The 16,431-nt window shown below is 34.8% G+C and overlaps 2 protein-coding genes across 3 annotated transcripts; one reads left to right on the top strand and one right to left on the bottom strand.

Annotated features, from left to right (window-relative positions):
• Positions 1-28: 28 nt before the first annotated feature.
• Positions 29-6,299, top strand: LOC100376733 (target of rapamycin complex subunit lst8-like). 2 transcript variants are annotated; one of them, XM_002736736.4, is made up of 9 exons: positions 29-126; positions 338-479; positions 1,840-1,891; positions 2,835-2,997; positions 3,594-3,669; positions 4,647-4,721; positions 4,956-5,167; positions 5,291-5,433; positions 5,976-6,299. In XM_002736736.4, exons 2-9 carry the CDS (start codon positions 348-350, stop codon positions 6,098-6,100), a joined length of 978 nt encoding a protein of 325 aa, XP_002736782.1. In that variant the 5' UTR covers positions 29-126; positions 338-347; the 3' UTR covers positions 6,101-6,299. The 2 variants fall into 2 exon arrangements, with proteins under 2 accessions (XP_002736782.1, XP_085358257.1); XM_085502131.1 differs by having other exon boundaries at positions 39-130.
• Positions 6,300-7,659: 1,360 nt separating this feature from the next.
• On the bottom strand, positions 7,660-15,867 carry LOC100376429 (intraflagellar transport protein 27 homolog). Its single transcript, XM_002736734.4, has 7 exons — positions 15,732-15,867; positions 13,019-13,098; positions 12,005-12,064; positions 9,821-9,880; positions 9,430-9,544; positions 8,555-8,664; positions 7,660-8,059 (listed from the first exon to the last, which is right to left on the bottom strand). Exons 1-7 carry the CDS (start codon positions 15,766-15,768, stop codon positions 7,961-7,963), a joined length of 561 nt encoding a protein of 186 aa, XP_002736780.1. The 5' UTR covers positions 15,769-15,867; the 3' UTR covers positions 7,660-7,960.
• Between the last annotated feature and the right edge of the window lie 564 nt (positions 15,868-16,431).

Below are 16,431 nucleotides of genomic sequence, written 5' to 3'. Positions count from 1 at the left end.
GTCAAAGGTTATGGGTCATACCGGAAGTAGTAGTCTGGGTCACTGTTTGTGCTGGAAATCGTTATCATCCGTGCTTTAAATTGCGTACAGATTCAATCTTGCACTTCACGTATATTTTATAGAACTGTACGTGAGTACATCTTAGTTGTGGAATGTTCAGACAAGCATCTTTCTGTAGTGGCGACACTGTTGTGCATTTATATCAAAAGACAAAACGGGCATCACAGCTGATTTAGGAAATTTATCGAATTCGTGTATCAAATTTTCATACACGTAATTGTGTCATGATCTACTGTCTTGTATCTAACCAATTAACTTATTCTTGCATCTTTAATAGAGTGGTTACCATGCCAACAGCGGGAGGAAATTCAAGTGGAAGTGAGCCTGTCATTTTAGCAACTGCTGGTTACGACCATAGTATTAGATTTTGGCAAGCACACAGTGGTATTTGCCATCGTACAGTACAACATCCCGACTCAGTATCCTTGTTGCTCTTATAGGGTTCATAATTATCATGTGGGGGGGGGGGGTCAGTGAGGTCATATAGACCTCTTATGTGGGTCATCCTTAGGTGATGTTTGATACAGTTTCATTTTTCTGATGTGCACACATACATTCCCGCTAGTTTGAATATAAGCAGTTTGGAGAAACTCTATTTGAATATCTCAAAAATGTTTTATTTTAGGGGATTTATTTACTCAATATATGTATCGTCAGAGGTACATTACTTGGGGTTTGCAACACGCATAGTACTGTATGGTGACATCATGTCAAGATCCCATTCATTCATCACGTAGATAGCGAGACTGATGCTACGACCTTCTGACATGACATAGGCGGTTTGTAATAAAACATGTATTACCACATTCATAGTGTTAAAAAATATAGTACGTCGAAAATGTACAGAAAATATAGTTATCATAATCCGTCATATCGTGAGCAGCTATTTCGATCCACCTGGACATCCCAGTATCCTAGTTACCTCGCGCATTCGCATTTTTCGTTGGAACGCTTATGCGAGAGCGAGATTGAAATGGGATCTTGATATAATGTCACCGTAGTTGCAAACCCCAAGTGATGTATCTCTGGTATCGTGTATAATATCTATGTAAAATAAATAACTATCTCAATGATTTCAGGAAATGTTTAAATGTATTTGAGTATCTAGTGGCTATATAGTTGCTACGTCACCAACACTTGGAAGTGGACGTGTAAGCATTTTCATTAAAACCTTCTATCACACAATGTACAATGTATTAGTGTGTCACAAACATTTGAAACTTGAATACCACTTTAAAAATGTTGATTTTATTTGTAGGAAGTATTGTTTTCTACGTGCCCCACCATTACCCAAAGTTTCAGAAAAATGACAATGTTTTTATTCCTCATAGAGCATGTGAATTAACTGTGAATATGAACATACGATTTTTTTCAAAAGCTTGGCAACCCCTCCGCTGTTTTTTATTTTACTGTATTGATCATTCTTTAAGTCATGCTTAGTGTATGGGTCAGTGAAGGACATCCTTAGTGTATGGGACAGAGAGTTAACCTATTGTGTTGGTCACTGGGACCAAGGCACCTGCAGTTCAACCTACCTTTTATATTTATGTTCTGTTAGATTGTTTTTGTACTCAGTGCAACCAAAATATTTATAAATATTTATAAATTGCAGTGGCAGCTGAACCCAATTAGCCAATCAAGGAGCACAGTGCACATCAATCTCATTTGAAAATATTCCAATAATATTCAATCGGTCAATAGAAATCTCTTGTGTCAGTTTGATTTGTAAATATGATTAATATTTATAAAGATGAAGTTTTTGTCCTTAACATCTCCTAGCAGGTGAATTGTTTAGAAATAACACCAGATGGACAGCTCTTATCTGCGGCAGGTTTGTACATGTTTTCTATGTAGTGGTGGGCATGATGGTTGATAAATCTAAGAATGGTTACTAGGTTTCAACTTAGTGACCAAAATTTGGATTTAGGCAGGAGAGAATTCCCAAGAATTGAGACAAACTACAGATTGTGTAAAAAATGAAACACAGGTACTGTAGAAGATGAAGAACATTTCATCCTTGACTGTTGCTTCTTCACCCAAGAATAAAATACCCTCTTAGAAGACTGTAAATTAAAAATGTGTCATACAGATAACCGAAATTTAATATTCACTTGCATTTTAAATAGTAGGACTGCACTTACTCAAAAAACACAATTTATAAAACCTAATTTGTGAATCCGTATTTTATATATACCCTTTAGTTTGTTATGTTTGTAATTTTGAAACTTTTGTTGTTGAAATTATTTGTTTATTTCTGTTTTTTCTGATCTGTTTCCTTACCACACAGCACCTACCGATGGTGCAGTTGTGTAATAAAGTTATTATTTTATATCTTCAGAGGGCGGTATTATAAGGTTATCCCCTGACATCAATTGTTCTAAGAGCTGGTTGATAGGAGTGACATCATGGACTATAGTATTATGAGGTTATTACGAGGATACCGAATAGTATATTGCACAAAGACAGTACAGCAAAAGTATCGACCGATGAATGTCGATAAAACCGTGTACTGTGCATACTTTTCTGTATCCTCATAATAACCTCAGGGGAATGCCTAAATACAAAAAAGTTTAAAACAGATTGAGTGAACTTCTTTGTATTTGGTCCGGTCAGACTCTGGTGGGTGCCAGTATATGCTGTTTTAGAGTTTTAGAGACCCTTGGAGCTTTGCCTTGGTTGACAATGAGCTCTTCAAGTCGCTAAAACTATATGTCCAACTCTGTGGGGTGAACATTTGTATAATGTCCTGAATACTGTTGTTTTCTTCCTTTCAGGTTATCAACATATTCGTATGTATGATTTAAATAGTAATAATCCCAACGCAGTCATCAACTATGATGGTGTATCAAAGAATGTCACTGCTGTCGGCTTTCAGGAAGATGGTAAATGGATGTTTACTGGTGGTGAAGACTGTTCGGCTAGAATATGGGATCTCAGGTAATTACTACATTGTGATTATCGTAAACTCCATCGCTATCAGTTTTAGGAATTTCAGAATTTGAGGGAATTCATTAATTTGGAATGTTTATCTCTACTGGTACAACCGAACTTATATTTGTCTGTCTTGAAAATTTGCTGTAAAGCTCAATTGATTTTCTCTGTTTATAACTATGGGGAAAATAGTTATCAAGAAATACAAACGATGCAAATTTACAAGTACAAGACTACTGGGTGAATTAATTTCAAAACCATAGACTTAAACTGGCAGAGTCTCTTCGTTGCAGAGACTAAGCTAATCACTAAGCTATGTAGTCGCCAGAGAATGGCCCCACTAGTGTCTGCCACAGACTCATTTAAATATTAATGAAGTGATCTACATTTTGCTTTGCCATGAGTTTGGTTTCAACGCTCCCTGGGGGTGCCCCAAGCGACAGGGCAATAGTGACCCGTGGCTAAGCAAGCGAAACTCATGTAAAATGTTAAAATCACGCCCAGTTGCATTTTATGTTTGAGAAAATTACCGTTACATGAATAAAGATGTGTATTTGTAAGTTGTCATTGTTTCCTAATAGTTACGTTTATCACTGTTCTAGGTCACGTAGTCTTCAATGTCAGAGAATATTCCAAGTCAATGCACCAGTTAATTGTGTATGTTTACATCCAAACCAGGTTTGTATGTTTTACATTTGTGTCATTGGTAAATAAGGAATTCCTTATTTGGACTTAATTTTACATACTTCTTTGAAAAAACAAAATATCTTTCTAGAAGTAAAAAATTTATATCATGAGGTTCAAGGTCAAAGGTTAAATTGATATGACCTGTTGATTGGGTTGAAAGGTTGAGAGGTTGAATTGATATGACCTGTTGATTGGGTTGAAAGGCTGAATTCATATGACCTGTTGATTTTGGGTCAAAGATTAAATTGATATGACCTGTCGATTGGGTTCAAATGTTGAATTGATATAACCTGTTGAATGGTTCAAAGGTTGTATTCATATGATCTGTTTATTGGGTTCAAAAGTTGAATTGATATGACCTGTTGATTGGATTTAAAAAGTGAATTGATATGACCTGTTGATTGGGTTCAAAGGTTGAATTGATATGACATGTTGATTGGGTTTAAAGAGTGAATCGATATGACCTGTTGATTGGATTTAAAAAGTGAATTGATATGACCTGTTCTGTTGATTGGATTTAAAAAGTGAATTGATATGACCTGCTGATTGGAGTCAAAGGTTGAATTGATATGACCTGCTGATTGGGTTCAAAGGTTGAATTTATATGATCTGTTGATTGGGTTCAAAGGTAGAAATGATATAACCAGTTGATTCGGTTCAAAGGTTGAATTGATATGACCTGTTGATTTGGGGTCAAAGGTAGAAATGATATAACCAGTTGATTCGGTTCAAAGGTTGAATTGATATGACCTGTTGATTTGGGGTCAAAGGTAGAAATGATATAACCAGTTGATTCGGTTCAAAGGTTGAATTGATATGACCTGTTGTTTGGGTTCAAAGGTTGAATTCATATGACCTGTTGATTGGGTTCAAAGGTTGAACTTATATGACCTGTTTATTGAGTTCTAAGTTTGAAATAATATGATATTTTTGATAGAAAACAATGATGTGTATCTCTTCCATTGCAGGGTGAGTTATATGTAGGTGATCTAAGTGGTGCTATTCATATTTGGGACCTAAATACTGATCATAATGAACAACTTGTAAGTACATGAACAATTCAGTATTTGTGTGTGATTAGAAATAGATTCTCACTAAAAAGAACCCAAAATTGAAGATTATTTTGGTCACAGTTGTTTTTATCACATAATACAAGACTTGATTCAAACTTGGCATACAATGTATAATCAGTGTATTTCCAAGTAATCTGTTCTGTCAGTGAGTCAGGAAATCACTTTGTAGCAGTGAACTGTTTACATTTATTGTTTTGTTGACAGATACCAGAACCTGACTCTTCAATTCAACACATCAGTATAGATACTGAGGGGACAATGTTAGCAGCAATCAATAACAAAGGCAACTGTTACATCTGGTCTTTAACCAGGGCACAGGCAGACGCCCCACAACAACTAACACACTTAATTCCAAAAACAAAAATTCCTGCACATGAGAAATATGGGCTTAAATGCAAATTCAGTCCAGATTCAACGTGAGTATGCATACTAATTAGGTGATTTGCATAAAACTATTAAAGGTTGACTCATAAATCTGAATAGTTCAAAACACATGTCTATGTAGTACGCACATATAATACTTCATACATTTCTTTTAGATTATTAGCAACAACTTCCGCAGATCAGACAGTCAAAATTTGGAGGACAGCTGATTTTTCCTTAAAGACGACATTGTCCGACAAAACACAGAGATGGGTTTGGGATTGCTCTTTTTCTGGAGATTCACAGTATCTTGTAACAGGTAAGTGGTTTTGTTCAACAATTCACATTATGCACACCTCCCACACCCGCCCCTGCTTAATTCGAAAACACAATATTTTTATACAATATATTGTATTTTGATTTAAAAATCTTATCATAGTTCATGCGACTTGTTGGATCCCAAATACCAATTTCATGCAGTTAAACTATAATGGATAAGCAACTAACCCTACACTGATATTGAACTTTTAGCTGCTAAGGCCAGGAAAAAAAAATTCTCTGTTTCTCGTTTCATGGAAATTTTAAAATGGCGGCGTTTTTTTTTTTTTTTTTTTTTGAATACTGGGCTAAAATGGAGGAAATTTGAGACAAGCACAAGTATAAGCGCATTTTGGAATGCTTTGTAAGAAAAAAACGTGCATAGTTCAAAATGATGCGCGCGGAAACGAGAAACAGAGATTTTTTTTTTCTCAGCCTAAAATATTTTTAGATGTATCTTTATTCTTCAGGTCACGGAGAGAAATGTAGAATTGCTCAATAATTTTGTCAGACAATTTATCAAATTAATGCAATTTGTTACAGCTTCTTCAGACAATGTTGCAAGACTATGGAGTGTTGAACAAGGAGAGATAAAGAGAGAATACAGTGGACATCAGAAAGCCGTGACTTCACTAGCATTTTATGATGGTGTTCCATCGTACAATTGAAAGCTCTGCGTACTGCGTATAATATTGAGCCGACCAATTTACATCAGACATGAGAAATCTGTGCTACTGTGAAGTCCAACAATTTAACCAAAGTATTTCAATATAAATGATGTGACTGGCAACTATATTTCAATATATTTATTATATATTTTAATTAAATGTTGGTATCAACAGTCATGGTTACAGTGCAGACGGCAAATGTAGGATCATTTCTGTAAACCTGTTTTGTGGATAACTTTCAAATCTTGATATAAAATTACTACACGTGGTATCTTTAATATCATTCTTGATTTAAATAAAACATTCACCTAATTTTTAGTGTACATGTATTTCTCATTGCATGTTTTAGGTGCATCATTTGCCCATTGCTTGTAGAAAGTTGTGTAGAATACATGTATGCATGCTGCAACTGTGATGGGGAGATTGTAGAAAATTCACCATATTAATCATACTCATATCCAGAGATTTCTGTGAATCTCCTCATACTGTCAGGTGTACCACGTTTTGCCTAAATTTTTCCGGTAACCAAAACTGTTCTCTAGAATTGATCAGTTTCTTTGAAAGACTAAGGAATTGAAACCAGTTTAACCCAGCCATGTAGTGAAATAGTCACTGTACTGAGTGATTGGAGAGGATATACAACCAGTGTCCTATCATGATAATGCATGTATATATCAGGTATGTCATGTACATCCAGGCCATTTTATTTCATTTTTAATTTGAAATGTACAGTGATAGAGATTAAGTTTTTACAAAATGACATTAATAAATTAATCAATCAATATGTTGTCAGAGGTTTGCTGAAATAAACTGTACAGTTTGGGGTATATTTCCTTAAACCTCCTACTCACCAGTTAACTTTTAGTAAACTCACACTATTGAGTATTTCAGACTTGTACTATGAAAAATGATAAAATTGAAAGATTCAGCAACCAGTTGTATTATCTTGTGCACAGTTCAATAGCACAATCGTATGGGCCATACCTGCTGCAGCTGATATTGTTGGTTTTCAATTTTGGCCAACTTTTCGGTAGTTCAACTATCTTCTTGCCTGATTTACAATTCTGGTGGCTTATGATTTTTGTAGTTATCTGTAGTGATTACAATCCTCATATAAATACATATGTGGCCAATTCATAGATTGCAGAAATAAGAGCGATGGTGAAATAATTGTCACTTGACCAAAAGTGAAAACAAATTTGTACTTACATATAAATTAATTTTACTAATAAATGATTTATTTTACCTTTCTTCATATAATGTACCACCGCATAACATGGAATATTATGAATATAAAAAAGCGACAATCACTAGTAGAAACAATATTATACAATAGCTGAAATCAATACAGTGAAAATAAAATATGCACATCTTGGTGAAAAGACAGATAAATTAGGTAGAGTGGACGGATTACACAATATATAGGTTGGTATTTCCTGTACAAGTTGCTGTACCATGGAAATGTGTAGTGCTACTGATGCATACTCAGAGTCTAGCAAATCTGACATTAACTCTGTCTCCTACATGGGTTTATGTGACTGGTACATATATTACATCAAAATATCTCAAAATATCTATAACATTGTACTTAATTGAGAAGTGAAAAACTGATAGAATATTCAAGTGTGAATGAAAAATTGAAGGGGATGTGTAATTGCAAGATTATCCGTGAAATCTTCAGAATCAGTTTACAACAAAACGGTACTGCGATAACCAGTCTTTGAAGATGTTTTCAAATAAACTTACAATCAATGCAAAAAAGTGAGAAGTCATACAGATTGTGATATGTGCTATGTAACTAATACTTATAATATTCCCTTCCTTATTATTATGAATATTTGACACAGTGAATATCCCCAGTTACACCAATGTGTTCATCACTTCCACTTTTTCTTCATATAATCTGTAGAATGCATTAGCTACAAAATAAAAGGCTGCCTCCACATTCTCCATCTCTTTCTGTGAATAAATAGTAAAATGTAATTAGTTGACAATAATAGATCAGCAAACCAAGCATGTAGAATCTCAATTCATTTATCATTATAAAGAGTACGTACTGTAAAATGATTTAATTTAGCTAACAATTTTGCAAGTCAGTGAAAATTAATCAACAAGATAGTCTGAAATTTTGTCTTGACAAATGCCATACATTGCTGAAAACACAAAGATTTTTAGGAGTTAAAATTAAATGGTTACAATAATAAGAAGTTGCATGCTGGTCTACAGCTTTTGTTCTCGTTTAAATAAAACACTGGCAGGGGTTTCACAGATGCATTTATTAGCAGGGCATCATTCTGTAACAGGCCAAAATAAAATAAAAAGGCTCTCGGCAGTGCAAAGTGCTGCAAGGAGACAGGTGTAGGCGGTCGGGGGGAGAGACCAGAAAGTAGATGGCCAATTTGAGCTTGTAGCCAGCTCTTAACAAAACCCCTGCACTGGTCAGGATGAACTTACCGCTGAACATTCACAATACTCCAGACTGTTCTTCATTGCAAACTCTCTGGCTATTTTGGGAGAAATGACTCTCCTGCCTACAAGGTCAATTTTGTTACCAACAAGAACACCTGCAATGGTAATAATGTTACTGTATTATTCATAGCGAATAACAAGTTAGCCTGCCATGGTGGCAAGGTCACTACATGTCAGACTTATTGACAAGTTTGATGTGTTGGCATATCATTTCTGGGAGGATAATTGACTGAGTACTTGGTACATTGTAGAATGATTCATAGTTGAAGAGTGATGGATACCACTGAACCCTATTAAAACTTAACCCTTTTTGTATGCATTAATTTGCACAATAATCAAAGTAATCATCTTTGTTAATATGGGACTTGTATCTCGCATATGCACGGTGCAACGACCACCACACTTTAAAACTCTACAAGTCTGCATTTCATACACAAGGTGAGTATTTAATTTATAAAAATAAAAATACTGATTCAGAACTATTCTTGGAGATTATTCATCTGACTTTCATAATTAATCCATTTGGTAGTAAACCACTAGAGGAAAGAATCATTTCCCAATGAACAAAATGTGTGTTCAAGTAGCACAGTGACATTTTTCATTACACTATGAACTAACACAAAACATGTGCAGTGTTTTTGTATAGTAAGGTGATTGGATATTATTTTTTTAATTTGTTCAGTTTGATTCTAAAGTTTAGTAATTTATTTTGTTATTTTGCTTTTTATTTCTACAACCATTACGAGTACAGGGGGGTACATGTTAAAATACACTGTTAAATACAGATGTCGTGGTTAAAATTTCTAGACTATAATTTTTTTTTTTCGTCAATATCAGTAATTTAAATATAGTGTTATTACCTGGTAACTCCTGGTTTGTTTTGTTTTTTACTCGTTCTAACCATTTTTGACAACTTTTAAATGATGTTTCATTTGTGACATCAAAAACTACCATGACAACTGATGGATGTTCCCACTGTGAATTAAAAGACAGTTTAGTATTGGTAGAAAAGATGTAAGCCACTCAAGATGTAACTATACAAAACACAGTTTATTTTTTATCCACACATATCTTCACACACCATGATAAACATCTTTACCAATTCCCAATATATAATGTGTCATTTTTCACATGATGTACATATACAAAAATACATTTTACACAATCCCTATAACTATTGTTTTCTTATTATTTTCTTTTCTCATTACTTCACTAAATGATAAAGACAAGATTTGTTGAAATTATACTTACAAACTTATGTACATAATCTGAATAAAGTTCTTTCCCGGCAGAATCATAGATGTAAAGTTCCTGCAAAACAATACAAGTGACTAAATATAGTATGCGTAGTCATATACATATGTTTTTTTATAAATCAGGTACATCAGTTTTTTGCTTTATTTATTTGAGTTTTATGATTGGAATATATACTAAAATTGTTTAAAATGTTGGCATGTGGCTCATCACCACACTCTATGTTCTAAAATATTAACACCTACTAAAGTTACCATAATAGCTCTATTTAAAGGCACATCTCCAATAGAACTAAAACCATAAATTATATTCATTGTTTATTGTAATGTTAAAATATTATTTTGGACATAGACACACCTTTGATTTGTATATTAGCACATGAGCCGCTAATAGAACAAATACATTAAATAATAACCTCGCCTCACTTGGAAATTATCTCCTATCAAATATGCTAATTTTTCCCAGAAACGTTATATATATCCACTACCAAATACCCTATTCATAACCTCTAAATGGTTCCTCTCCCAGACTACAATGTATATATCCCACAATGCAATACTAGTAGTAGTCCAGAGTTTTAAATCCGGTTTGGTACCCGAAGACGAGGGTGGCCGGATTCACCTTAAACTAGTGGCAATCGCTCTTACCCCCTCCCTCCACTTTGCACGATTTAAAGCATCCCTCATCCTCATCCCAACCTTCCCACTCTCCTCCTCCACTTGCATCTTCCACGCCTTCTTTGGCCTTCCCCTTTTCCTTGGACCGCTCACCTCTAAATCAAGGGCCCTTCTTAATACATGCTCATCCTCCCTCCTCAGCACATGCCCATACCAACGTACCCCATTTGCCTTCGCCAACCGATCTACCGCTTCCTTCAAACCCAACATCTGCATCAAGTCCTTAGTTTTCTTTCTGTGCATCAACTTCACCCCACACATCACTCTCACCATCGCTCTCTCTGTCCTCCTTAAAATACCCGACTTATTTTCACTCAAACACCATGTCTCGCTCCCATACAGCAATGCTGATCTCACACAACTCTTATAAACTATTCCTTTCATCTCCAAGGGAAATCTCTTCCCATATAGTAGCTCTCCACATTCCCTAAACTTCACCCAAGCAAACCTTGCTCTAGCTGTCACAGCCACCTCACACCCACCACCCACACTTACCTTGTCCCCCAGGTATGTAAACTCCTTCACTGCCTCAACCTCATCACACAACTTTTCTTCCTGTTCCACCACCCTTCCAACTCCATTCTTACATCTTCCACACGCAAAATCCCTTGCCAATCTTTGGGTCACCCTCTTTATCTTTGCACATCTCCCATGTATCCACTTCCCACATTTCACACACCGCACTGAATTTACCTTTACCCTCTTTCCACACATGCCACATGGGTCAACCTTACTCACCAAAGCTTTCTCCTCCGTCCCACTCACCATCACTTTTGTCTTTCCCAGATTTACCTTCAAACCCTTACTCTCAAATGCTTTTTTCCATTTTACAAACTTCTCCCTCAATCCCTCCATTGTGTCATCCATCAAGACCAAGTCATCAGCATACAACATCTCTCTCATCAGCCCTTCTCTTGCGCTCTCTGTAACTACATCAATGACAACTGCAAATATCAATGGTGATAGTACAGAGCCTTGATGCACACCCACCTTCACCTCAAACTCCTCTGACAACTCCGATCCTACTCTAACTCTTGTCTTTGCTCCTTCATACAAACTCATCACTGCTCTTACCATTACTGTGTCAATAATCTGAAAACAATAGCTTCAGTCTGCCACTTTGTATCGAGCATTAGTATAACACATAGAAGGTTGGATCATCAAATTAGACTACATTTAAAAAATAGAATTTACAGAGAGACTAATATACAGTTCCTTGTCCTTGTAACAACATCAGTTCATGGTACAATACATTTTTATATGAAATGACAACAAGAATAAAATATACAATATTTACTTTGTTAGTAGCACATATGCTTACATAAATAACAGATGTGTGTCTATGGTTAAAATAAGTCATATTATTAATTTAGTATACAATACATGCAACTGTTGGTTTACATACACTAATTATTGGAGATGCACTTCTGATAGAGTAAATACTGTAATTGTTTTTCCAGTTACAATGTATTGTTGTTATTTATATTTTTTGATTTCAACTTACCACACAGTCATTAGTATCTGGTATATTGACCGATTTCACACATAGCTCAACTCCAACAGTCTGAAATGAAGACATAAATACTGATGATTAGCGCCCTCTATCCAGATGGGATAACAATTTGACAGGTGCAAAAATCAGAGCAAAGTTATTGTACAATTGGTGTGAGTCTCACAGCAACTAATACAGTTACAAGTCAGTAAGTCAGCTGTTAAAATGCTAGGTGTACATTTACAGGTAACGTTTTTAAATACACAAATAACAAATGCTTTGAGGTCATCTAAGTTGACAGTTGACTGTTTGTTGAGAAGTTATTTTTATAGTAGAAACAAACATGACTTGTTCATTTATTTTAAACTGAACCAAATATAGAAGAGCAATTAATGGATATAAACAGCAAGTGGTGGATTTGGTAGCAAATATAAGACCACTAAATACATGCACATTCTCGCGGGGAGTATTATCACAAAATGAGCCATATTTAATATTTTTGGCAATGATAATTGGTATCAGTACTTGTACCAGGTTTCCCCTTTTTGATCATACAATCGCAATCACTATGAACAGTGTTCACAGATATACCCGGTAAGTTTCAGACATGACTTTGCTTCAGGAATCACACGACCAGATGCAGACTAACTTTGTTATAATAAAAGAGAACGTGTATTTCTGATGACTGTCTACCTTTAACTATTTGGTTTTATATTACCATTTACAGTATTAACATCAACCGTGAATTTCAAGAAGGCATGGATATTTTCATATAAAAATTTATAAAATTAATGTTTTATTGATTTCAAATGACAGCTGACCAATCACAATGCATTAACAAATGCATGGCAATAAATTGACCAATGATTGAAATCCGCAAGGACTCATGGGTAATGGGAGTTACCAATCAATGAAAAATGTATGCGTTGGATTTGGAAGATCTTTCAACGTTCTTCCAGGATAAATATTTTATAAATTTCTATATAAAACTTCATGCCTCAATGGAATTCATTGAATTGAACTTACCATAGAATAACTTTTTGGGAAATGAGCTCCATCACTGTGGAATACCTGGGTTATTGCACTTTTACCCACTGCAGAGTCTCCTGTCAACATAATTAAGATAGTTATTTAGATTTATTTACATATATGCACTGCATGATACTTTTTGTGTTTTTCATTTCAGGAGCCACACTGTTTGAAAAGACCTTCACTGAAATCTTTAATTCTACCGGTACAACCATGTTACCACTGAATATATCTCAAAATAAGTCAAAAAATAATTATTTGTTGAAGGCCTAAATTCACTGAAGGGCAGAAATCTGTACCTTCATTTATTAATGAAAAAATAGAGTCAGCTTTCATTTAAATTCAAATATTGGTGCTTCCAGCTTATAATCATTATGTTTGGCCACTTGTCTGTCTGTCTGTGTCTGTTAACTTTTCCGTGATTTTTTGGCTAGGTCGAATACTTGATTTTTCCACCAACTAGGTGTAGTGTAGGTGTGCTACACCTAGTTGGTAGAAAAATCTGAAAAATATTCCTGTCCTACTGTTGCAAGAGCAATGCCCAACATCTTGAATTTTTGGCTGTGGCTACATGCAAATAAATCTTTGTGTGGAAATTTGGGACATATCTCATTTTACTATTTAGTTTGTGGGTCAAGGCAAATTTCTGAATCACAAAATGTTTCAATGTTTCAAATGTTCAATTCTATAAAGCATTTAACTTCACTGAATCTTGGAATACATTGAATGTTCAAGTTCATCAAGTGTTCAAGTCTAACAAGCAAGTTCATAAAACAATTTTCTGTAGTTGGTGCATTGCAAATATTGACAGGTCTAGCAGAGAAGCTTTCTGTCTATCAGTCTGTATATACATTTGTATGTACAACTATTCTGTGATTTTCTGGCCTGGACAGATTGTGTTAGGAAGGAAAAATAGACAAAAAATCTTGTCCTACCATTGTCATAGTAACAGCCAACAAAATTGTTGTCTGCGTCCCCCAGCAAATCGTTAATCAGACTCTGGCTTGTTTAATAGTGATTGACTCAAGAGCTCATTAATGCAAGCACATGCCTTCGAGTGATGTAGCAACAGGGACAGCCCACTTGTTCAAATTAAAGAGATTGCTGATCAAGATGATGTTGAGCTAACTAATATCAAGAACGTGATACAAATTCTGGATTTATCACAGTTTAAATTCGTACAGTGCATCGTTAACAACTCATGTGTATTCAAATTTGTACAAAGCCACTGGGCTTAGTCTTTTCCTCAAACCGAAACCTTAACCCGCATTTTTCATTGACCTAATAATATGCGAGAAAATTTCACACTGTGAAACATGAAATGAATAGCGCCATCAGTGTTCAACAATTCCAAAATGGCTGTTACGTCATGTCAGCACAAATGAATCGAGCTGCAAAGAAGCGGGAAAAGAGGTGGAAATATTCTTGACAAATTTATTTCTGTGACGTGGCGATGTTTGAAGTCGTTCAAAATTAAAGGTTAGGGTTAGGGTTTCGTTTTAATTTGTTTTGTTTCGTGGAAAAGACTGAGCCAATCCACTGTACATTTTCAGGAATATGCAGTACTATACATCAAATGTTTACCTGCAAACACTGAAATCAAATGAATACTTGCATGATTGCAACCAACTACAAGCAGCAAGAATAAAAAAATGGTGGATTGTTTTTTGTATTCAGACAAAAAATACCATATGAGACACGGCACGAATCTGTAACTGGTCTATTACTTTTATTTATTTTTATTTAACACTTTTTTAAAAAGGTATGCCAAAATACAATTTCGTTGGGCCTCCTGTAGAGGCAAAATACATTAAAAATTCTACAATTTACATACTACTATAAGCTTGAACCATTGACAACTAATTTCTCACCAAGATATAGTTTGTATGTTTCCTTAAATATGCTGAATTTCTAATATGAGTTGGCAACGTCCTCTGACACATAGATGTTTTTTATTTAGAAATGCACAAATCATTATTAAGAGTGGAAGGTGTACTATACTTATAAGTTTTTGAGATAGGTCTGAACATATACATAAAGACAACTAGAAAGTATGAAATTCTGTAGACAATAGGTAAGACACCATGTAAAAATGCGCTTTTATAAAATCACACTTCCACATCAAAAATGTTTTTCAAATGTTTGTACTAGAATTATAACAGGCAATCCCTAAAACGAGATTTGGCCAATCCTTAAATTAATATTAAAGTCAATTCAAAGAAACATGTGTCTTAGCACTTATGGTTTAGGTTGATATACAGTAAATCTACCAAATATTTTACCATAATCCTAATGCCAAAACACATTAAATAAATTGTCCAAATCTTAAATTTCTTTTTCGGATTACCGATCTACCAATAATAGAAGCATGGATCTTCACCTGTTTAAGCTATGACCGGTCATCAGTCAAGTCATTTTAACCACAGTCCCTCTAGAGGCACTGTGCTACTATGGATCTATTATAGTAGGGTTTATACTTCTATCAAGAAAGTGACGATACCACATTATGTATCATTTTACAAGGTTATATAATACATCAGTGTGGTCCATGGAACACAAACAAAGGTCGGAGTATGTCAGTAATAATAGAATTTAAGCTCATATCCATTGGTTATGGACGGACGTCCAGAAATTTGCAGAACGAACAGTCATTCACTTTTAAACGTAGTCGAATTTTTAGGCTGAAATTAATATTGACCTTATCACTCACCTACGGTAATCACTTTTGCTCTCAGAGTTTTCGGCATCTTATCAGATTTATCGCATGAATATTATTATTGCTACAATGACAGCACTACCGGTGTTGTCGTATTGTTGATATACCGACAGACGATGGAATGTAATTTGTGGCCAACAGCGCCCTCTCCGACGTACTTTTTACACTAACGCAAGAGGCGCACTTCACACGAAAGTTTCCACACATTCGGACACAGATGGCGCAAAAGTAAAAACTGGAACAAATAATTTCTCTGGCGAAAATCAATTTGTTATCTTGTGCTTTGTGTTCTAAACATTTCTCAGATTATCCGGTAGTCTTGTTTTTTGAAGTAAAGTTAAAACGCAACTAACAAAAATAGATCAAACTAATTATAAACACTGATTCTAAAATTTCCAACGCAAAAGTAAAAGGAAATAACAAATCAACTTGAAGAATTTTTCATATCAGATTGGATAGAAGATATTACAATGACAACAGGACAAAAATAAATTAAGAACATACAGAAACTTTAAAAATAAATTAGAATTTGAAAAATACATACAGACATTGACAAACACCTAAGCAAATTTAGATTAGGGAATCAAAATTTAAAAATTAAATCTGGTGGGCAGAAAAACCCCAAAAGACCATTGAAAAAAGAATATGTGATCTATAAAATACAGGAGAAATTTAAAATGAATTCCATCTAATA

Source organism: Saccoglossus kowalevskii, chromosome 8 (assembly GCF_978046115.1).
Source record: "Saccoglossus kowalevskii chromosome 8, keSacKowa6.1, whole genome shotgun sequence".
In the NCBI taxonomy this organism is placed as follows: Eukaryota; Metazoa; Hemichordata; class Enteropneusta; family Harrimaniidae; genus Saccoglossus; species Saccoglossus kowalevskii.
The sequence above is the reverse complement of the archived record's forward strand: the minus strand, read 5'-3'. Positions and strand labels throughout refer to the sequence as shown.

Bases quoted from the DNA above. Each gene is read 5' to 3' on its own strand.
- LOC100376733 (XM_002736736.4), top strand. From the start codon at position 348: ATGCCAACAGCGGGAGGAAATTCAAGTGGAAGTGAGCCTGTCATTTTA. The intron at 3,670-4,646 runs GTTTGTATGTTT...CTTCCATTGCAG, and splicing joins TATGTTTACATCCAAACCAG to GGTGAGTTATATGTAGGTGA. The intron at 5,434-5,975 runs GTAAGTGGTTTT...AATTTGTTACAG, and splicing joins TTCACAGTATCTTGTAACAG to CTTCTTCAGACAATGTTGCA.
- LOC100376429 (XM_002736734.4), bottom strand. From the start codon at position 15,768: ATGCCGAAAACTCTGAGAGCAAAAGTGATTACCGTAG. The intron at 8,665-9,429 runs GTAATAACACTA...TTACCATTGCAG, and splicing joins AACAAACCAGGAGTTACCAG to GTGTTCTTGTTGGTAACAAA. The intron at 8,060-8,554 runs GTAAGTTCATCC...ATTTATTCACAG, and splicing joins AGTATTGTGAATGTTCAGCG to AAAGAGATGGAGAATGTGGA.